At 36.7% G+C, this 24,469-nt stretch overlaps 3 protein-coding genes across 3 annotated transcripts; all 3 read left to right on the top strand.

The window, feature by feature from the left end:
* Window positions 1-628: 628 nt before the first annotated feature.
* On the top strand, window positions 629-1,588 carry LOC122124316 (olfactory receptor 6C6-like). The gene has a single exon (XM_042699043.1). The coding sequence runs from the start codon at window positions 629-631 to the stop codon at window positions 1,586-1,588; it is 960 nt and encodes a 319-aa protein (XP_042554977.1).
* A 9,184-nt stretch (window positions 1,589-10,772) lies between these two features.
* On the top strand, window positions 10,773-11,741 carry LOC122124318 (olfactory receptor 6C6-like). Its single transcript, XM_042699045.1, has one exon. It carries the CDS (start codon window positions 10,782-10,784, stop codon window positions 11,739-11,741), a length of 960 nt encoding a protein of 319 aa, XP_042554979.1. The 5' UTR covers window positions 10,773-10,781.
* Window positions 11,742-23,050: 11,309 nt separating this feature from the next.
* On the top strand, window positions 23,051-24,010 carry LOC122124197 (olfactory receptor 6C6-like). The gene has a single exon (XM_042698907.1). The coding sequence runs from the start codon at window positions 23,051-23,053 to the stop codon at window positions 24,008-24,010; it is 960 nt and encodes a 319-aa protein (XP_042554841.1).
* Window positions 24,011-24,469: the final 459 nt, after the last annotated feature.

The raw sequence follows: 24,469 nt of genomic DNA, 5'->3' as shown, positions 1-24,469 counted from the left end.
TACAAGATGCAGGGCACAGAATTAAATACAGTGAAAACAGCAGCTTTGCCATTGGAGAAGAACATACAAAAGAAACAAAAAATCATATAGTATATTAAAATCAAACCACGACAAAGATAAAACCTCTGTGTCCCTATCTTGGGGTTCATTTCACTTAGTATCATCTTATATGGTCACATGTTTATACTTAGTCTTTTTGGTAAAGAATAATTTAGGCTTGAGACATAGAAAATAAATATATTACAGTCTTCAATGCAGAAGCCCTGTTAGATTACTCTGAAAATAAAAAAAATACCTAGGATTTTAACAGCTTGTTTGGATGAAATATTTGTAAATCTGATTCAGAGAGTAACAATAATCAAACTGACAGCCTGTCTCTCAAATGTTTATCTGTATGTCTTCTGTAAATTGTTCAGTAGACAAACTCAAGGTTGAGCTAGTGGAAAATACCTGCATCCATAGGAACATACAGATAGCATGAAAAATATATCAATTGTAAAAGGCTTAAATCGATTTGTGAAAATGTTATGTTTCTGAATATGATATGCTGTATGGCTGGAAAGGACAAACAGGTATTTATTATGTATGATTCTAGTTTTTATTTTTCTGTAGATTTGATAGAAAAGCAATGAAGAACAAATCAGAGGAGATTGTGTTCATTTTGCTGGGACTGACAGATGACCCTCAGCTACAAGTTGTGACTTTCCTGTTTCTCTTTGTCAACTACATCCTGAGCCTGATGGGGAACTTTGTCATCATCCTGCTCACACTGCTGGACCCCCGCCTCAAGACTCCCATGTACTTCTTCCTTCGAAATTTTGCCTTCTTTGAAATTTGCTTTACATCAGTCAGCATCCCACGGTTATTGACCAGCATTTTCACAGGAGACAAAACAATCTCCTACAATGGCTGTGCAACTCAATTCTTCTTTCATTTTCAACTAGCTGTTACAGAGTTTTACCTCCTGGCAGTCATGTCCTATGACCGCTACGTGGCCATCTGCAAACCCCTGCATTACCCGGTCATCATGAGCTCCAAAGTGTGCTACACACTTGTGTTCAGCTGCTGGCTAATCGGCTACCTGTACAACATTCCTTCTGTCATTTTGGCATCCTCATTGGATTTCTGTGCATCAAGAAAAATTGATCATTTCCTATGTGACATTTCCCCAGTCCTGCAGATCGCTTGTGATGCACCCCATTTCTTCGAATTGTTGGCTTTTATATTATGTCTGTCCACACTTTTATTCACATTTTCCTTAGTGGCCCTCTCTTACTCATTCATCATCAAAACCATTCTAAAATTCCCTTCTGTCCAACAACGGAAAAAGGCCTTTTCCACCTGCTCCTCACACATGGTTGTTGTCTCTATTACTTATGGGAGTTGTATCTTTATGTATTTGAAAACTTCAGCAAAGGATAGGGTGACTTTCATCAAAATCATAGCTCTGCTCTATACTTCTGTGGCCCCTTTACTGAACCCTTTCATTTATACTCTAAGAAACCAGCAGGTAAAAGAAGCTTTTAAATATTTGCTTCAAAGGTTTTGTACTTTTCAAAACAATGAGACACAATGCAGACAGAAATAACATATGTTGCGACAGTAATGAGAAAATGGAGTTCAATCATGTATTATATTACTTACGATATGTGCTACTTCTCACTTGGGTATATCATATTAGGTTTACAAATGGCTTTATGCTCTTCCTTCTGTCTTTGGACCTCTAGGCTCAAACTGTGTTGGAATTAAGAGTATTAAAGCATACCTCTCACTGCAAATAAAAGTAAAAGTTTACCTTTGCCTTCAACTACCTTATTCATTTCTCTCAAACGATAAGTCCATGTCAATAAGTTAACAATTAACACTATTAAAACTCTCATATTAAATAGTAAATCTTTAATATTATTCTAATGAATAATAATTCTATGTAGCAAATGCTTGATTCAGTGAATATGCGATGTCTAATATTTGTGGTCATTGCTAATCATTTTACATTTGCTTCTATAATTTTGAATTGTTAAATTGGTCCTAGACAAACACAGAAGATGATCATTATGGGGTGATGCAGTGTTGACTGAGATAAAAAGGAGGAAGGAAATCTGAATGAATGTTAGGAGGAATGTAAACTGCCCAGAGGAAGAATCACTCATAATAAACATTGAAAAATGAATGAAGAAAATTATATTCATGGATATTCTGATGAGAGCTACCATGTGTGCAAAAGGGTTTATAGTTTTAAAGGAAATTTTCTCCTGCAGCATTATAATAATTAGGATTGATTTGTATGTAAATAAAATTAGTTGTATTGCCTAAAATCCATGGAAGTACAGGCTGTAAATGCAATTGCTCATATTACTTTGCAGACATTGAATCCTAGACATGAACCAAGTTATATATAAATATTCCTTTATATCATGGTCTGGGAAATTTTAGATTTTTTACTGAATTATGATTTCCTAATCTACTGTGCTTTTGTCTATGTTCACCAAATTAATAACCCATATGTTACATACAAAAAGAAACGATGCTGGAAAGTAGTACTTTGGAAATATGTGTACCCCTATGTAGTATGAAAAAAAACATCATGGCAAATTGTTCTCTTTGGCTCTTTCCAGTCAGACCATGTCCCCACCCCAGCTCCATCCTCCATTGAAGCAAAATATTTACTGATGCTTTATCAAGCACAGGAGATTACTCTTGCTTTTTCAGAATTTCATTAAAAAGTAGGCATACCAAAGGAATTAAGGAGAGACTTCTCAGAAGAAGGGATAAGAATGGCAAAGAAACATACCATCATTCCTGGTCAGACAGGAATTGCAAATCAAAACAACTCAGTTCCATCCCACCCCAGTTAGATTGGTCAGTATTATGAATTCAAACAACAACAAATGTTGATGGGAATGTTGGGGAAAAAGAACTCTACATGCTTGGTGGGAATGTAAACTAGGACCACCACTCTGAACCACTGTGTGGATGTTTCTCACAAGACTAAACATATCCTCAAAGAAACAACTGCCCAATAAATAAGTGGGCTAAAGACTTAAAGAGAAACTTCTCTGAAGAAGAAAGAAGGATGGTCAATAGACACATGAAGAAATGCTCAATCTCCCTAGCCATAAAAGAAATGCAAATCCAAACAACATTGAGATACCACCTCACCCCAATTGGTGGGAGTGTAAACTTGTTCAACCACTTTGGAAAGTAGTATGGAGGTTCCTCAAAAGACTTCACATAGAGCTCCCCTATGATCCTGCAATCCCACTTTTGGGCATTAATCCAAATGTTTACAAACAAGACCACACTAAAGCTACCAGCACAACTATGTTTACTGCAGCATTGTTTACCATAGCTAAGATATGGAACCAACCCAGATGCCCCTCAGTAGATGAATGGATCAAGAAAATGTGGTATATATACACAATGGAATTCTATGCCTCCATCAGAAAGAATGACATTGCTCTATTTGTTAGGAAATGGAAAGGCTTGGAAAAAATTATATTAAGTGAAGTAAGCCAAGCCCAAAGAAACATTGGTCCATTGGTTCCCTTATTTGCAATATCTAGTATATGTATGAGTCAAGCAGAAAAGGTCAGATAAGGTGATGTTAGGAAAATGAACCCTTAGATATGTATTTTAATGTTTTTTTCTTTCATGCATTTGTTTCTAACGCATTTATAAGATTATTTCTTAGTTGATTTGTACGTCCCTCCCCCACAGTTGACCCCTGCTTTCACTATATTTGATGTCGGTATAATTTGTGGAGGGGAAGGGGAAAAACAAGTCGTTTAAGGATACAGGTGGACCTGTTGCAACAATGAGAAGTACAAGTTGTCATTTCGAAAATGAACTTTATAACTTTGGTGCAAGGGTGGGAGGGGGAGGATTGGGTGGGGGGCCGGTGGGGGGAGGCTGGGAAGGGATGTGAAGGGTAAACAAAGGAAGAGGCTGCAAAGCTTGATAAGAAATGTACTCATTATCTTGCCCATTTAATTGTAACCCCTCTGTACAGTATGTTCACAAAAAATTAAAATTAAAATTAAAAAAAAGACGAAACATAGATCATCCCTAGGACCTAGCCATATCACTCTTGGGCATCTACACAGTACATCACAAGTGAGAATATCATAAAAACTTCCAACATCCATGTTCATTGCTGCACAATTTACAATAGCCAAGATACAGAAACAGCTCAGATACCCTACAATAGATGAATGGATCCAAAAAAATGTCGTACCTGTACACAATGGAATTTTACACAGCCAGTAGAAAGGAAAATATCATTTCAGTTTCAGGGAAATGGATGGACCTAAAACAAGTCATGCTAAGTAAAATAAGCCAAGCTCAGAAAGACAAAGGACCCATGTTTTCTCTCATAGGCAGATCTAAATTAGATTTAAAATAACTGGGACATGATAAATTTTACAAATCTCTATACATTCACACACATTGAGACCAAAGGCGGATGCATACTCTTCAGTGGGCGACACAAAGGTGCAATGCTTATGTCTATCTGATCATATAAAATTATGTTTCTCAAAATTAACTCCAGGGAGTGGAAATGAGGATTTTTCTTCATTGCTGTTCTTTTTTTCTGTTCTTTTGTCTTGTTTATTCATTTATTTGTCTTTGGGAGTGTAGTTCAAATCCATGATATATTCATTCTATAAAACAAATCAAGGCCAAATAGTTTGGTTAATCAGTATGAAAACTTAATTCCTTGAATCGATAGTGCCTGAAAATCTGATTTTCTTCACAATATACTTTTTTTCTGTCAGTCTTGGGGCCTGAACTTTGGGCCTGGGCACTCTCCTTCAGCTCTTCAGCTCAAGGCTAGCACTCTACCACTTGAGCCACAGCGCCACTTCTGCCTTTTTCTGCTTATGTGGTGCTGAGGAATAGAACCCAAGGCCTCATGCATGCAAAGCAAGCACTCCAATATGAGCCACCTTCCCAGCCCCACAATATACTTTTAAGTAAACTGTCATACATGAGAGGTTGTTCCTAAGTCTTGGGGTTTCTACTCCTCAATTACCATCCTCCAGACAGAGAGGCTGAAGAAATTCTCCTTGGCAGAAAAAAAGAGTCCTGTGGAGGGCCATAGTCTATATTCTATTGATCCCTTTTCACTCTACTTTGTTTAAAATTAAATCAGAAATTTACTTGCACTTAAGTGCAACCAGCTCCATCACTCAACTATTATTTGAGTAACTGAGACAGCCAAAATCCAACTGCTGCTGATTGGATATTTATGAAACTAATATTAAGGATTTATATTAACCATTTCAAGTTAGATCTCTGATGAGAAGAGGCAGGAAATATTAATGAAAGACTAAATTTTACTTAATCATTGCTTTACTGGATTATATCAGGTATATAATATGGAGGACAGATTTCATTGCTACACCTTTACACATATTTACAATGTATTTCAATGAATTTTTACCCCTGTATTGCAGTCCCTACACCACCTTTCCCTCTGAAAATTAGTGTCCCCTAACAGGTTTCTTTGTTTGCATCATTTCTGTTTACATAGTTGCAAATAATCTATTTTAACAATATTCAATCTTCTTTACCCTTGGCAGACACACCTAATAGTCCCAGACATACACCCTGAAAAATGATATAGGTTAGAATGCAGTTCTCTAAAAGTTTTTTGTTTGTTGTTTGTTTGTTTTTTGTTGTTTTTTTTGTCGGTCATGGGTCTTGAACTCTGGGCCTGGAGGCTGTCCCTCAGCTCTTCATCTCAAGGCACCCTACCACTTGAGCATCAGCCCCACTTCCAGTTTTCTGGTGGTTTATTGGAGATGAGAGTCTCACAGACTTTCCTGCCCGGGCTGGCTTTGAACTGCAATCCTCATATCTCAGCCTCCTGAGTAGCTAAGATTAAGGTGTGAGTCACCAGTGCCTGGCTCCATAAGAGTTTACTTTTTTGAGTTGTATGTATATTTGGCCATTGTCTGATCTATAGCTGGTAAAAAATCGCTAATACTGTGAGATTTCTATTTAGCTTGTTAAGTATGTCCTTTGCCATGCAGAAACTTTTTCATTTGACGCAATCTCATTTATCTAGTAGAGTACAAACAAGGCCACACTAAAGCTACCAGCAGAAACATGTTCATCACAGCATTATTTACCATAGCCAAAATACAGAATCAAATGCAACTCAATGGACACATGGATCAAGAAAATGTAGTAAATATACACAATAGAATTCTATGCTTCCATCAAAATGATTTTGCCCTATTCATGAGGAAATAGAAACACTTGGAAAAAATATATTAAATGAAGTAAGCCAGATCCAAAGAAACATAGGTTGCATGGGTTCCCTCATTTGTAATAATTAGAATGTGGCTGTAAATCTGCAAGTACATCCAATGGACAGTAAAAGACAAAAGAATTACACTTTGACATGATAAATTTAACTGGACTCTAAACATTCACACAGTGACACCAAAGGAGAATATTCTTAGGAGAGGATCCCAAAGGCTCAATAGGTATACGCATATGGTCATATAAAATGATGCTTATTAAAATGAACTCCAAGAAATAAAAATGTGAAGTTCTCTTATTTTACTTTCCATGGTTTTTTTTGCTTTTATGCTGTTACATTATTTCTGTGCCTTTTGTCTTGTATGTAAGTTTATCTGATTTTGCAAGGGGAAAGGGAAGCACAGAAGTTGTGGGACTAAGGGTGAACTAATTCAGTCACGTTACTCAATAAAGACTATGTTGAAAATGAAGTATACAAATTATAGTAGAAAGGGGTTGGAAAGGAAAAAACTGGAAGAAGACAAGGAAGAGGTTCAAAAAGAAATGTAGTCATTACCTGACTTATGGAACAATGACAGTGAAATAAAAATTCTTTCACAATTCTATGTGCTGAAAATTGAAACAAAACTGTCAACAGTTTCAAGAGTGTAAGGCCTACAGGGTAGAATTCTTTTCCTCTCCTAAGTTTGGGTAGCCAAATGTACTTGATGACATTCCTTGGCTGATTGGCCCACAATTTACTAGTTTCTATCTCCATCTTCCCTTGATTTTCTTACCTCTGTATGAGCATTTCTCTATTATACTTTGGCTACTTTTGAACCAATCACACCTGCACAGAACTGACTTACATAAGGTCCCATTTTACGACAGATAAAATTTGAAGCATGTATTATTCAATCTAGTCAAAATAGCTATATTTTTGTTCAATCTACTAAATACCAGTAAACATTCCATCATGTTCAATTTTATTTGTGAAAACCTTAATTCTAGAATAGCTTTAGATTGACATAGACATTGGAAAGGTAGCACTTTGCCTTCACAACTACTCTTCACACAATTTCTATAATCATTATCAACAATTAATCATGGTATTTTCATCACATTGCTGAATAAATGAGTTACTCTGTGATAAACCACTTGTTTATTCCTGTAAAGGCAACTTCGGTATCATGTACTTTGTAATCCCTTGGGAAATGATTCACTCAGGCTCAGCTACCTGGAGAATTCATGTTTCTGTTAAATAATTTTCTGTGGGACCTGAGGCTTACATCCTCCAAGAGAAGGTCAATTTATTGTACTATAGGTCATATTTAGTGGGATTTACAGTGCTTCTTTAGATCCGAGAACGCAGTGATGTGTAGCAAAGTGGGTAACTTCATAGACTTTTGTCACAGCATGAAATGAATTAGTCAAAAATAGTTTCTCAAAGAGAATATTTAAACTACTCATGTATTTCAGAGAAGAATAAATTTCCCCAGAGAAGAATGGGTCATCGATGCTTGCTCCTTATAAGGATGGTAAGTGAAGTGTTACAATGCAAGTATTTCTAAATCTCTGTATAATAAATGGATTGCTTTTACTGTTTTTCTATTTTACAGATAGATAATGCTGAAAACCACAAATAAGACATGTAGAAGACATGAAAAGCCTTTTCATGCCTATGATATTCCTAATGTCCAATATTGGCTTTATTTTTGCTAAAGAATACTTTGTGCTTTAGGTAAAGAAAATAAATGTATTATCCTCAGTTCAGCAAACATAGTCTTACATATTTTTCATCTCAAAACAAAGTTAATTAAGTGTGATGATAAAGAAACACCTAAGAAAGAATTTCCTTGGAGGAATCAATAATCTTTTGAGGAAATGTGTCTTGTAATATAAAGTCTAGAAATTGTATAATTTACAATTTGTATAAATTCTTGCCTAAGAAATTTTTTGAATCAGTGTAACTGTAAAGTCATGATTTCTGGAAAGAGCCTCTTTTAATCTCAGCCTTTGTTCTGAATACAATGTATTATTTTTATCTTTAATTTCACTTGCCCATATACTATATTTTAAGCTGGAATATACTGATGATATATAGTCTCAATAGACACAAGACTATCATTTCTTACTTAATTGCCACTTTACCTCACATTTTAGTACCTGTATTCTAATCGGGTTATGTGTAATACACACAATTTGTCTCAACTGCATGCCTACCATTCATTGTATGTCTGAATTGATCATGTACTTTCAAATGTTTTCATTTAGATTATGTGGACTAAAAATAGTCATATTCTTATCACTTAATTGTCAAAGTTTATACACTAGTTATGGGAGTAGACACTAGTTTTAAGGTTCTTCCCTTTTGCTTACTTACATGTTCATAAAATTATCTCCAATGATTATAATTCTTTATTTTTCTTTACCTAAATTTAAAAATACTTATTCTTTTCTTAAGGCTTCCATGATCTTATTTTCTCCTATATACTTTGTTCCCCTTTTAATAACATGACCAGAACTCATATCCCATATATACTTCTCTTTACAATAACATTTTATGTTTCATGGAGTTTTGTTTTTGTTTTTGTTTTTGTTTTGTTTGTTTCTTGTTTGTTTGGGTTTTTTTTTTTGTCGGTCGTGGGGCCTGATCTCTGGGCCTGGGTGCTGTCCCTCTGCTCTTCAGCTCAAGGCTAGCGCTCTACCACTTGAGCCACAGCGCCACTTCCTGCTTTTTTTGCTTATGTGGTGCTGAGGAATAGACCCCAGGGCCTCATGCATGCAAGGCAAGCACTCTACCACTGAACCACCTTCCTAGCCCATGGAGTTGTTTTTTTTTAATAATAAAATTGTCTTTGCTATCTGCATTGGTATTGCCAAATTTTTCATATTGAAATTTTGTCTTGAGAAGGCAGTGGCATCTGGGTCAAGAATATCAAAATTAAGTGCTCGCCTTGAGCTGAAGAGCTGAGGGGCACCACCCAGGCCCAGAGTTCAAGCCCCACGACTGACCAAAAAAAAAAAAGAATATCAAAATTGAAACTTAGGCATCTCCATGAGAAAAGCAAAATCTTCTCTATTTGTTAGATAAAAATAACTGAAAACAAATAATTATAAAATAAAATCACTAAAACATTTGGTAGTTTGATGTTTTGATTTGGTGAATAAAGTATTACGTATAAATCCTAATGACCAATCTAGGCACAGACTTGCCCTCTTTTATTTTATTTATTTATTTATTTATTGTCAGTTGTGAGGCTTGAACTCTGGGCTTGGGCACTGTCCCTCAGCTCCTCACCTCAAGGCGAGTGGTCTACTGCTTGAGCCACAGTGCCACTTCTGGTTTTCTAGTGCTTTATTGGAGATCAGAGTCTCACAGACTTTTCTGCCTGGGCTGGCTTTGAACTGTGATCCTCAGACCTCAGCCTCCTGAGTAGCTAGGATTACAGGTGTGAGCCACAGATGCCCTCTTATGTGTTTTCAATCAAAGTTTATGTTCATGTATAATTTGGGTTATACTTTACAATTTCTAATATTAACTGAGAAACTATATATCCTGACTTTTGCACATTATGTAAGAAAGCAAACGAACATTTTCTAAATGTGATAGATCTTGTAATCATTCAGATAAAATTCTGAACACTTGTTACACTTGTGAAACTACAATTTTGTTAGAAAATATAAAGTTTGAACCATGTTGTTCCAGGCAGGCATGTTGCTACTTATGCTACAAATGTGGTCAATTCAAGGTGCACCAGAGTACTGTTTGTCTGAACTAACAGAATGATCTGTAAAACATGACTGTACGTGTCACAAGTGCCACAAATATCACTTTTCTAGTTGTACCTAAAATGGTACAGATTCCAGTTATTTATCCAGAGATTTTCCTTATAAGGGGAGGATTAGAAGAATCCATGCAAGAGACATCACGTTCATCATAGCAGGTATGACTCCTAAGCCATCCCTGACAATTGTAATTGCTTGTTCCTTCTCAATTATTTTCTAAGTTCAACTTCAGAATTTTTATTACTGTCCTCACCATAGGGAATGCTCATTTAAGTAGCTTCTTGTGCTTTTTCCTTTGTCACTTTTCCTTCTTAAAATTTTCCTGAAATTGGTCATCATTGTAGCTACTACAACTAATGTCATTGCTGTAACCATTGTGTCACTCAACTGGCAATATATACTTTAGGTATCAATGAAGGGAGAAAATTATAAAAATATACCTGAAGAGCCTATTGAGATATAATGTGCAAAATGTATGTTATATATTAGTGCAATCAAGCACCTGTATTTCAAAAGACTACCATGCTTCTTTTATATTGAAAAGTAAGACTCGATTTTGGACTAGTGAAAACTTTATAAATATACTGATAGAGTGGAAACCATGTTTGTTGTGATGAGCTCTAAGATGATTTCTGAAAATACTCCTGCTTGGTGAGTTTCTGAGAGTGGCACATTGCAGGCCAGAAAGGGAAGAAAAGTAAATATCTGTTTTTACTTTCCATAGATTTGACAAAACCAATGAAATGAAGAACAGATCACAGGAGGTAGTGTTCATTTTGCTGGGACTGACAGATGATCCTCAGCTACAAATTGTGGTTTTCCTGTTTCTATTTTTGAATTACATCCTGAGCCTGATGGGGAACTTTGTCATCATCCTGCTCACACTGCTGGACCCCCGCCTCAAGACTCCCATGTACTTCTTCCTTCGAAATTTTGCCTTCTTAGAAGTTTGTTTTACAACAGTCTGCATCCCACGGTTCTTGACCAGCATTCTCACTGGAGACAAAAGAATTTCCTACTCTGCTTGTGCAGCTCAGCTATTCTTGTTTTTTCTAATAGGAGTTATCCAGTTTTACCTCCTGGCAGTCATGTCCTATGACCGCTACGTGGCCATCTGCAAACCCTTGCATTACCCGGTCATCATGAGCTCCAAAGTGTGCTACCAGCTGGTGCTCGGCACCTGGGGTATTGGATTCATGAACATAATTCCACCCATCATATTTGGACTCCAGTTGGATTTCTGTGCGTCCACAAAGATTGATCACTTCTTCTGTGATGCCTCTCCTGTCCTGCAGCTCTCTTGCACAGATACAAGGTTAATAGAACTGTTAGCCTTTGTCTTTTGTCTGATGACACTTTTCATCACATTGTTTTTTGTGATTCTCTCTTACACATTCATCATCAGGACCATCCTCAAGTTTCCTTCTGTCCAACAGCGGAAAAAGGCCTTTTCAACCTGCTCCTCACATATGGTTGTTGTCTCTATTACTTATGGGAGTTGTATCTTTATCTATATAAAAACTTCAGCAAAGGAAAGGGTGACTTTCACAAAAGGAGTAGCTCTGCTGTATACCTCTGTGGCCCCTTTATTGAACCCTTTCATTTATAGTCTAAGAAACCAGCAGGTAAAAGAAGCTTTCAAGTATGTGCTTCAAAAGTTTTATTCTTTTCAAAACAATGAGTCAAAATTTAGACTTAACTAACTTTTTCTGCAACATAAACAAGCAAATTGGTAGCACAGATTCAAGATGGCAGACTAGAGACAGGGCAATACCAGAGCTCTGTCTGCTTAGTAAGAAATACAAAACTCCAACCTGAAAATCCAGCTCAAGTGTAGATGCCAAAGGAAGTCATGCAATCAGAGCCTAGTGCCAATCAAAAAACATCAAACTTCTAACTGAGGTACAAGAGAAAAATCGGCATAACATTAAGTCCACATAACCAGGTCCTATCACAGACAGCCAGAACACAGGCTGCACAGCTTTATGCAGACTGTACCTTGATGAGGCCATATGCTCAATGAAGAGCCCACTCAGAACCAAAACACACTCAGTTCAGACCTCTGCTTTGGAAAACCTTACAACTGGAGCAGCCATCAGATTGATGTAGATCCCCACCCATCCCTCTGTTCAACAGTGACCTTCATCCAATTCAGGTTTCTGCTTGGAGCAGCTGCCTGTAAAATAGCAGCTTCCATGCAATAGAGAAACAACTTCAAAGGTGGAACCCAGGAAGAAGATGATGCAAACACCAAACACCCTGAGTCATAAGATTCCTCCTCCTCGCCCTTCTAGCAGATGGCCAGAGAGAAGATCTGGCAAGGAAATCAACCCCACTGTCAGACACAGGTATAGGGCATCGGAAGGTGGCAGAGAAAACAAACGGACATAATTCTGAGCTCAGAAACCAGAAACTACATCGATCTCAGCCTGCACCAGCAATGTGAGGATTTAACTCCTTTAGATTGTGTCAGGAATTTGCACTTGAGGAAGTTTGAGTCAAGGGACAAAGTTTGTTACTGGGCACTCACAGAAGGCATTAGTCTCAGCTCATACTAGGCAAGAGAGGATTCAGCTTCTGACTGACATTGGGCATGGGTGAACCAGAACAAATGACAAAGCCTGGGGCTCTTATTCAGAGAATATACCAGTCTTGGCCCAAACTCTTGCCTGAGGACTTAACCTATAGGCCTGGGACAAAAGGTGTGTCTAAGGCTGCAAGCGAAGCCCACCCCCTTCATAAATAGGAATTTATACCATCAGGAACAGATACAGAGAAGAACATAAAGGTGGTGTTTCAAAACAGAGTCCTGCCCAGTGAGGTTCGCCCTCAGGGCTGAGGGAAAAATCAAGCCTCCAGCTAGTGCATCCTGGAACCAGAACCAGTCTGGAAAACCTCAATCTCAGAATTCTACCCCCAAACCCAGCCACCAGGGCTGAGTCACAGGCAGGGCTTTGAGTCCCAGTATTGTTCTCAGTGGGGACCCTAACTTTGAGAAGGATCTTGGGAGATCCCTTTTAGAGCTGAACAGCCATAGCACCTCAAGACACATCATGGCCTCTCACCCTGGAAAAGGCCTCAGCGAGACCTCTAACATCAGCCAGTAGACAGGCCACGCATGCAACCCCACACGTGATGCTGTCAACATTCTACTTGAGGGATCTATACACAGCTTTGTCCATCCATGCATCCATAAAAGAGATACTGCTGGCCACCCACAGCACCAGTGGGGCAGCACTGACCCACACTTGGCCCCTCCAGCAGCATTGGGTGCCAAGGGCACTCTGATCAGACATCCTTTAAAGCCAGCCCAGGCATCTTTACATGAATACCCCCACCCATGGTGCCAGGGATCTGTGCCTAGCCAACTCCAAAAACCCATCTGTGCTTTTCCTTGTGGGATGCCCTCACCCAGACAGGAGGATTTACATCTGTCCAGCCCAGGAAGCCTGCTTAAACATCCTAGCATGAGATGCCAACGACAGCCCCAGCACCGAGGTTCAACCCTAACCGGCACAAAAGGCTCTGTATGTCCCTGTGTACAAAATGGTCAGGCATATTGTGCACTGAGTCAGCACTCAGCTGGACACGGTTGAGAAACATGTGTATAGTCATGAAATAAAAGGATAGAATATTGGTGATTAACAACAAATCAAAGAAAGGTTGGACAAATGGGATTGCATGAAGTTGCAGAGCTTCTGCATGGCAAAGGACATAGCTAGCAAAATCAATAGAAAGCCCAAGGATTGGGAGAAGATCTTCACTAGCCATACAATGAACAAGGGTCTCATATCTAAAATATACCTGGAACTCAAAAAATTAAATCCCCAACAACAAATCTTCAAAGAAACAACTACCCAATAAATAAGTGGGCTAAACACTTGAGAAACTTCTCTGAAGAAGAAAGAAGGATGGCCAATAGACACATGAAGAAATGTTCAACATCACTAGCCATAAAAGAAATGCAAATCAAAAAAAACCATTAAGATAGCACCTCACCCGAGTTAGAATGGCAAAAATCAAGACTCTAATAACAACAGATGCTGGAGGGGATGTGGACAGAAGGGAACCTTACTGCATTGTTGGTGGGAGTGTAAACTTGTTCAACCACTTTGGAAAGCAGTGTGGAGGTTCCTCAAAAGACTCCACATAGAGCTCCCCTATGACACAGCAATCCCACTTTTGGGCATTTACCCAAATGTTTACAAACAAGACCACACTAAAGCTACCAGCACAACTATGTTTATTGCAGCATTATTTACTATAGCTAAGATCTGGAACCAACCCAGATCCCCCTCAGTAGATGAATGGATCAAGAAAATGTGGTATATATACACAATGGAATTCTATGCCTCCATCAGAAAGAATGACATTGCCCCATTTGTTAGGAAATGGAAAGACTTGGAAAAAAATTATATTAAGTGAAATAAGCCAAACCCAAAGAAACATAGGTCCCATGGTTTCCCTTATTTGCAATATCTAGTATATGTCTGAGTCAAGCAGAAAAGGTCAGATATGGTGATGTTAAGGAAATGAACCCTAAGATATGTATTCAAATGTTTTTTTCTATCATGAGATTGTTTCTAACGCATTTACAAGATTATTTCTTTGTTGCTTTGTATGTCCCTCCCCCACAGTATAACCCCTGCTTTCACTGTATTTGATGTCTGATAATTTGTGGAGGGGAAGGGGAAAAACAAGTCAATTAAATAAGGATACAGGTAGACCCGTTGCAACAATGAGAAGCACAAGTTATTATGTCAAAACAAACTTTACAACTTTGGTGGGGGGGTACAGGCAGTTTCGAGTGGGGGGGTGGGGGGGACAATGGGGGGCGATGGGGGGGACAATGGGAAGGGATGGGAAGGGGAAACAAAGGAGGAGGCTACAATGCTTGATAAGAAATGTACTCATTATCTTGCCCGTGTAATTGTAACCCCTCTGTACAGTATTTTCACAATAAAAAATAAATAAAAATTAAAAAAAGAAAAAAGACATATAAAAAAGAATATTGGTTATTAAAAGAACAACAATTAAAATAAAGACATGTCTGTGTTCATGTATGTAGGTATATTCACTAGGCATTTCAGTTGAAATGTTAGAAGTAGCAACATCACTGTGCCAAGGAATACACATTGTTTCTCAATATAACTCTCCAGGAGAAGCACCAGAATTTTTAATAGAAATCGTGATTCCATGCGTGGGACAGGACAACATATGGGCTGAGAAAAGCATTTGTTTTGACCAGAAAAAAAGTAGAAAATGCAAACAGACCATCAAAATCAGGATGAGGCTGATTCCAAACAGATTCAGAATCCAACCAGAAAGTGCCAGTTCTGGAAATAATCGTTTTCTAAATAGCATTCTTCAGTAAATAGAAAGAAGGTCATTGGGGAAAAATGATTCTAGGTATTAGAAGAAGTAATATTTGATAAGAGATTTTAGGCCTTGGAGGAAGTAATATTTGATAAGGGAGCTAAAAGCACAGGATGGAAGAAACACAAACTCCTTAAAATATGATTCTAGGCCTTGGAGGAAGAATCATGACTACATTATAATGATAGAAACTAACATATTACTCAACAGAAAACAAGATGACCGCTGCAACATGACACAGACCCAATGTGAAAGAATCTACCAGTGGGTAACAATGAAAAAAGTGAGCAAGAATATTTTCTCATTACCTAAAGTACATACCAAATGCCCATTAGTCACCCTGATAAAAATATGAAATTATTGCAGCATAAATGTGTAAGGAGAGTAATTATAATTACAAAAGTGTACTGATATTATGTGCAGACATCATTTCACTCAAGACAGTGGAAATAAATTTCCTTCCCCAAGTGTTAATGAGACTTGGAAAGCACCCTCTTAACCAAGTGGTCAAAGTACACATTACTGGTAACTCGTGTTGACACCAAAAATAATCCAGAATAGTCCGCTATTCATCTCTGTATTCTTCACAAAAACTGCAATTGTCATTCGGTTATAAGAAACTATTGAAACAAAGTGTGAATTCATTTTACAAAATAGTTAATAGAAATGAATGTTTGTATTTGGTAGCTTTAACACAGGGCTCCAAACATGGTGATCTAAAACAGTAAAACAAATTGTTTTTCACAGTTCTGCATGCTGGTAGACTGAAACCAAACTGTCAAAAGTGTCAAGATTCTGAGGCCCATAGGCTAGAATCCTTTTTCTCTCCTAGATTTGGGTAGTTATGGGCCTTCTTTGGCATTTCTTGGCTAATAGTCCACCAATGACTAATTTCTATCACCATCTTCCCAGGGTTTTTCTACCTCTTCAATGTAGTACTTGAATTCCTAGTAAGAGTAATAAGGCAAGAGACAAACATCAAGGAAATCCAAATAGGGAAAGAAAAAGGGAAACTATCCATCTTTGCAAAGATGAAATAATCTTTTATTTAAAGAATCCTATAGATTATTCTTCCAAGTTACTTTAAGCTGATCTGAAACATTCCAAGTTGTCGGAGTATTAAATTAACTGACAAAACTCAGTTGCTGTTCTGTCTGCCAACCATGAGAAGAGCAAGTCTGAAATCAGAAAAGCAACTCCATTTGGAATAGCCTCAAAAAATAAAATACCAAATAACTAACCAAAGATGTTGAAGGACCTCTATGATGAAAAATTTAAAAATCTGAAAAAGGAAATTAAAAGCAGATTGAAATGGAAAAACCTCCTATATGCTCCTGGATGGAAGTGTTAACAATGTGAAAATGTCAATACTACTCAAAGCTCTATACAAATCCAATGTGAAACCTATCAAAATGCCAACAATTTTTTTCCCTCATTTGTAGTAATTAGGATGTGCCTATAAACCTATAAGTAAACCCAATGGATAGTAAAAAATAAAAAGAATATACTTGGAACATGATAAATTAAACAGAATTCTAAACATCACACAGTGAAACCAAAGGAGGATATTCTTAGGAGATGATCACAAGGGCTCAATAGCTATTTGGGTATGATTATATAAAATGATACCTACCAAAACAAATTCCAAGAACTGGAAATGAGAGGTTTTTATTTTACTTTTTGTGAGGTGGTTCCCCTGCTTTTCCCCTTTTGTATCTGCTTTCAATTTCTCTACCTTTTGTCTTGTATGTAAGTTTATCTAGTTTAGGAATGGCAAGAGGAAGCACAGAAATGATGGGACAGAGTGTGAACTAACTCAGCAGTGATACTCCCTAGACAGTATGGTAAAAATCAACTGTACAACTTATGGCGGGAGGGGTTGGGAGGGGAAAACACAGAGAAAATGGAGGAAGAAATAACATCGTTCAAAAAGAAATACACCCATTACCTGATTTATGTAACTATATATATATCACCTTGCACCAGAATCAACTCCAAGTGGATCAAAGACTAAGAAGTCAAAGCAGACACCCTGAAAACATTACAAGAAGGATTAGGAGAAACCCTAGGGTTCCTTGGCACAGGCCGAAATTTTCTTAATAAAGACCCAGAAACACAACATATCGAAGAAAGTTTGGACAAATGGAATTGCATGAAATTGCAGAATTTCAGCATGGCAAAGGACATAGCTAGCAAGATCAATAAAAAAAACCCACAAATTGGTAGAAGATCTTCAGTAGTCATACATTGGACAAGGGTATCATATCTAAAATATACTTAGAACTCACAAAACTAAATCCCCCAACACCAAATCCTCAAAGAAACAACTGCCTGATAAATAAGTGGGCTAAAGACTTAGAAACTTCTCTGAAGAGGAAATAAGAATGGCCAATAGACACATGAAGAAATACCCAACTTCTCTGGCCATTAAAGAAATACAAATCAAAACAGCATTGATATACCACCTCACTTCAGTTGGAATGGTTATAATCAAGAACTCTAATAACAACAAATGCTGGAGGGAATGTGGCGAAAAGGGAACCCTACTGCATTGTTTGTGGTAGTGTAAACTTGTTCAACCACTTTGGAAAGCAGTCTGGAGGTTCCTCAAAAGACTCCACATAGAGATCCCCTATGACCCAGCAATCCCACTTAAGGGCATTTACCCAAATGATCACAAACAAGGCTATATTAAAGCTACCAGCACAACTATGTTTATGGCAGCATTATTCTCCATAGCTAAGATATGGAACCAACCCAGATGCCCCTCAGTAGATGAATGGATCAAGAAAATGTTATATATATGTATATAGATAGATATAGATATAGGTATAGATATAGATATATAATGGAATTCTATGCCTCCATCAGAAAGAATGACACCATTCCATTTGTTAGGAAATGGAAAGATTTGGAAAAAATTATACTAAGCAAAGTAAGCCAGGCCCAATGAAACAAGGGTCCCATTGTTTCCCTTATTTGCAATAACTAGTATAAGTCGAGGACAGCAGAAAAGGTCAAAAGCTATGTATGTATGACCATATAAGATGATATTAAGTGATTAAGTGAAATGAACCTCAAGATATGGACACAAATTGTTTTTCTTTCTTGGTATTGCTTTTAATGTATCTAAAATGCACTATGGGATTTTTTTTGTTTCTCTTGTACGTTCTTTCCCCACGATATAACCCCTGTTTTCACTGTATTTGATGTCAGTGTCCTGTATCTTGTATATACATTTTTCTAATTTGGGGAGGGGAAAGGAATTAACAAAATGCTGAAACAAGGATACAGGTTGACCTATTATAACAATGAGATGTATAGGACACTATGTTGAAAACAAACTTTACAACTAAGGGTGGGGGGAGTTGGGAAGGTGGGGAGGGAAGGGGTGGTAGGGGAAAAAAAGAAATGTACTCATTACCTGATTTATGTAACTGTAACAGTAATATATATATATTCTTTCAACAGTGCTGGTAGACTGAAATAAATCTGTCAACAGTGTCAAGATTCTAAGACCTACAGGCTAGAATTCTTCTTTTTCTCTCCTAGGTTTGGGTAGTTATTATCACTCTATGGCTTTCCTTGGCTGATTAGTTCACCATTTACTAATCTTTATCTCCATCTTCCCTTGATTCTTACCTTTCATTTGTCTACTCTATGTCATTTTGGCCACATTTAAACCAATCAATCACACCTGCACAGAACTGACTTACAAAAAGGTCCCAGTTTGTGACGTAGATATAATTTGAAGTATGTATTATTCAATCCAGTCAATGTAAATACATTTTTGTTTGATTTACTAAATACCAGTAAACATTCCATCATGCTTAATTTTATTTCTGAAAAACTTATTTTTAGAATAGCTATAGATTGAGACCGAAATTGGAAATGTAGCACTTTGCATTCACCAATACTCTTCACACAAGTTCTATAATCATTAACAACTTATAATTATGCTCTTTTTATCACATTGGTGAACAAATGGGTTATTCTGAACTAAACTGCTTGATTATTTCTGTAAAAGCCACTTTGGTAGCGTGCACTTCACAATCCCTTGGGAATGATTCCCTGTGACTCAATTACCTAGAGAATTTGATGTTTCAGTTAAATAATTTCCTGTAGGACCCAGAGGCTTACATGCTCCACTGTATCAAGAGAAGGTCAATTTTTATATTGTACTATAGTTCACATTAAGTGGGTTTACAGTGCTTTTTCACATCTGAGAATGCAGAGTAGTATAGCAAAGAGGGTAACTTTATAGACTTTTGTCACAGCAACAAATAAATTAGTAAAAAATAGTGTCTCAAAGAGAATATTTCAATCACTCATATATTTCAGAGTAGAATGAATTTCTCAGAATAATGAACTGTTGATGTTTTCTCTTTATAAGGATGATAAGTATAGTGTTGAAGTTTTTCTAAATCTCTGTATATATAAATAGGTTAATGTTTTTGCCATTTTTACATTTCATGGAAAGATAATGCTAAAAGATCAAAAAAATAAGGCGATGATGCTTTTAAACTGAAAAGTCTTTTCAGGCCTATAATATTTCCAATGCCCAACAAAATGAAATACAGTTATGTTCATTGGTCTGTGCTCATATATTCTCATGTTATAATTTAAGTTGTTTTCCCTTACAGGGTATAGACAGTATAGGGATAGACAGTATATGTGGTTGCAAAAGCAGAAAAAAAACATAGTTTCATATAAAGACATGTTTGTTTCAATATTATATAATTAAACAGTCATTAATTTTGCCACTGAATGATGTGTATAAATAAGGAAATTTTATCATAATACTTTCACCATTATATGACTATGTTAAAGAACTCTGGATATTGGGACACAGTTCTTGAAATATAGTCTTAGCAGAGGTGATGAGACAGGAGAAATCTAAATACGGTCTCCAACCAAATCATCCTATAGGTTTTGTTGCCATGTTGTACTTCATCTGACTGGTTTAATCTTAAATCAGTTCTCCAGCTCTGTGTAGTACTCAAAACCAAAATATTCACTTAACTCCTTCAAAGTTCTGTAGATAACATGGGAATAACATTAATTTTCCAATTACCTTTTGATTCTCTTTTGGTTTTATAGTTTCTTTATTTTTGCTAAAGAATAATTTGTGCTTTCAATATTAAAAAGAAATATCTTACTGTCCTCATTGCAGCAAACATAGCCTTGCACATTTTCATCCCAAAATGAATTTAATTACGTTATTGTGGTGACAAAGAAACTCTCAAGACAGAATTTTCTTAGAAGAAGGGGTAATATTACTTTTTCTGAGGAGAAATGTTCTATAATTTATATTATGGAAGTTTCAGAATTTACAAGTTTTATAATTTGTGTAAGAACTTGTCAAAGAAATTTTATGAATCATTGTAATTTTAAAGTCATCATTTCTGAAAATTGCCTCTTTTAATCTTACCCTTTGTTCTGAATGCAAGGTATTATTTTTACCTTTAATTTCACTTTTCCCATATTTAACACTGGAATATAGTAATGATCATATTATTTCTGTCAATAGATACAAGACTATACTCATTTCATTGCTAGTTTAACTCTCATTTTAATGTCATTAATCTCATGGGGCTAATATACTATGCACAATGTCTCAACTGCATTCCCATCATTCATTGTGAGTCTGAAATTTATCATTCAGATTATGTTGACTAAAAATATGTTCATATTCTTATATTTAATTTTCATAGCTGTATGTGTTAGTCATAGAAGCATATACTTGTTTAGAAGTTCTTCACTTATTGCTTTTTACTTACATGTTTATACAATTATCTCCAGTAATTGCAGTCCTTTACTTTTTCTGTACTAAATTTAAAGAGAGTTTTTTTTCTCAAAGTTTTCATCGCTTTTATTTGCTCCTTTTCTTTTTGCTAACCTTTTAATAACATGACAAAAACCCAGGTGTGTTTCTCTTTGCCAATAACATTTTAGACTGTATGAAGTTTAAAAAAACAGCAAAATACTATTCTTGCTATCTGTACTGGCATTAACTGAAACTGTCCTGGGAAGGCAGTGGCATCTGAGTCAAGAACATCAAAATTCATTTTTTTTTTTTTTTTTTTTGTCGGTCGTGGGGCTTGAACTCTAGGCCTGGGCGCTGTCCTTCAGCTCTTCAGCTCAAGGCGAGTGCTCTACCACTTGAGCTACAGCGCCACTTCCGGTTTTCTGGTGGTTTATTAGAGATAGGAGTCTCACAGTCTTTCCTGCCCGGGCTGGCTTTGAACCGTGATCCTCAGATCTCAGCCTCCTGAGTAGCTAGGATTACAGGCGTGAGCCACCAGCGCCCGGCTTAAGAACATCAAAATTAAAGCATAGGTATCTCCACAAGAACAACACAGTCTTCTCTACTTGTTACATCGAAGTAACAAAGAGTTAGCCGTAACATAAAATCACTCAAGAATCAGGTAGGTTAAGTGTTGATTCATTGAATGAAATAGTACAAGTGAATAAATTTTAATGACCAATCTAGGCTCAGATTTTTCTATGTATGTTTTCATTCTAAATATGGGCGGTTGTTCATATATAATTTGGGTTCTACCTTACAATTCCTAATATTTACCAAGAAATGATATACATTGACTATTGTACATTCTGTTAGAAAACAGGAGAACATATTCTAAGTATGATGCAACTTGTAATTATTCAGATAAAATTCTCAAAACTAGCTGCGTTTGAGGGATGACCGTTTTCTTAGAACTTAAAAATTAAATTTTGAAGATGGATTCAAGTTGCTCCAGGAAGCCATGTCACCACTTGTACCACACCTGTGGTCCATTCAAGGTATTCCAGAAGTACAAAGTGTTTACCTTAACTAACATATTATCTGTAAAATATAACTGTACATGGTACAATTGCCTCAAACATTGATTTTCTAATTGTACCTTAAATCGTACTTATTCCTGTTATTTTTCCAGAGTTGTTTTTAATGGTTGATTGCTTACAAAGGGAGGATTAGAGGAAATGATATAAGAGATATCTATCCTGTTTATCTGAGCAGGTTTGACTGGCTCCTAAGCCATCCTTGACAATTCTATTTTCTTGTTCCTTCTCAATTATTTTCTAAGTACAATTTCAGACTTTTTATGACTGTCCTCACCTTGATGAATATTCATTTAAGTAGCTTTGTGTACTTTTTTTTCTTTGTCACTTTTCCTTCTTAAAAGTTTTCTGCTATTGGTAGTTCTTATGGCTCCTAGGACAAATGCTATCGCTGTAATTCTTGTGTCACTCACCTGGCAAGATACTTTAGATATCAATTAAGAGAGAATTAAAAAACATTAAATACCTGAATGGCCTACTGAGATATAATGTGCAAAATATGTGTTATAAATCAATATAATAAAAGGCTTATATTTCAGAGAGTAGCATGTATCTTCTATATCTTACATATTGCCAAGCAAAACCCAATTTTGGACTAGTGAAAAACTTTATAAATATACTGATAGAGTGGAAATCATATTTGTTGTGATGAGCTCTAAGATGATTTGTGAAAACATTCCTTCTTGGTGAGTTTCTAAGACCAGTATGTTCTAGGGAAGAAAGGGCAGGAAGATCTTATGAGGAAATGCACATTTTTTTTTTAATTTTCTATAGATTTGACAAAACAAAAGAAATGAAGAACAGATCACAGGAGGTAGTGTTCATTTTGCTGGGACTGACAGATGATCCTCAGCTACAAACTGTGGTTTTCCTGTTTCTATTTTTGAATTACACCTTGAGCCTGATGGGGAACTTTGTCATCATCCTGCTCACACTGCTGGACCCCCGCCTCAAGACTCCCATGTACTTCTTCCTTCGAAATTTTGCCTTCTTAGAAGTTTGTTTTACAACAGTCTGCATCCCACGGTTCTTGACCAGCATTCTCACTGGAGACAAAAGAATTTCCTACTCTGCTTGTGTAGCTCAACTATTCTTTTTTTTCCTAGTAGGAGTTACTCAGTTTTACCTCCTGGCAGTCATGTCCTATGACCGCTACGTGGCCATCTGCAAACCCCTGCATTACCCGGTCATCATGAGCTCCAAAGTGTGCTACCAGCTGGTGCTTGGCACCTGGGGTATTGGATTCATGAACATAATTCCACCCATCATATTTGGACTCCGGTTGGATTTCTGTGCATCCACAAAGATTGATCACTTCCTCTGTGATGCCTCTCCTCTCCTGCAGCTCTCTTGCACGGATACAAGGTTAATAGAACTGTTAGCCTTTGTCTTTTGTCTGATGACACTTTTCATCACATTGTTTTTTGTGATTCTCTCTTACACATTCATCATCAGGACCATCCTCAAGTTCCCTTCTGCCCAACAGCGGAAAAAGGCCTTTTCAACCTGCTCCTCACATATGGTTGTTGTCTCTATTACCTACGGGAGTTGTATCTTTATGTATATCAAGCCCTCAGCAAAGGAAAGGGTGACTTTCACCAAAGGTGTTGCTCTCCTCAATATCTCTGTGGCCCCTTTACTGAACCCTTTCATTTATACTCTAAGAAACCAGCAGGTAAAACAAGCTTTTAAGCATTTGCTTCAAAGGCTTTGCTTTTCTCAAAACATCAAAGCACCATTTAAAGATAAGTAACATGCTTCTGGAAGATGAATATGGATATCAAAGGCAATAGTTTTGATCTATGCCAATTCTCAGTTTAAGTGTGTCATATTGTTTAATTTCTTTCTGCTCTTCTTCCTTAACAGATCATCCTAACCTCTAGGCTAAGACTGTTTGCTTCAAAAACAAATTCAATATACTTATACTTACATTTACCTCTCTTCTCATAGCAATTATTTAACATCCAGTATGGTTCATATGAGTGAAACTTGTTAGATACACTTAGTTCATCGGACACATGTGTTCATGACTCAGTAGTTCACATTTGCACTTCAGAATTTGTATTGATAACATTTTAACAGAGTGTATCATAATCATTGCAGAATACAGCTGAAACTGTGATAGAAAAAAGGAGAAAATCTGAGTTGTTTTAAAGATCAAAGTAGATTTTTAAGAGGAAGCATCATTTATGGTAAACATTTAAGGAGAAAT

Source organism: Dipodomys spectabilis, unplaced genomic scaffold (genome assembly GCF_019054845.1).
Source record: "Dipodomys spectabilis isolate Male_0828 unplaced genomic scaffold, ASM1905484v1 ptg000234l, whole genome shotgun sequence".
NCBI classification, from domain to species: domain Eukaryota; kingdom Metazoa; phylum Chordata; class Mammalia; order Rodentia; family Heteromyidae; genus Dipodomys; species Dipodomys spectabilis.
Note: the sequence above shows the minus strand (reverse complement) of the source record. Positions and strands in the feature narration are given on the sequence as shown.

Excerpts from the sequence above, each read along its gene's own strand:
- LOC122124316 (XM_042699043.1), top strand. The coding sequence starts at position 629 with ATGAAGAACAAATCAGAGGAGATTGTGTTCATTTTGCTGGGACTGACA.
- LOC122124318 (XM_042699045.1), top strand. The coding sequence starts at position 10,782 with ATGAAGAACAGATCACAGGAGGTAGTGTTCATTTTGCTGGGACTGACA.
- LOC122124197 (XM_042698907.1), top strand. The coding sequence starts at position 23,051 with ATGAAGAACAGATCACAGGAGGTAGTGTTCATTTTGCTGGGACTGACA.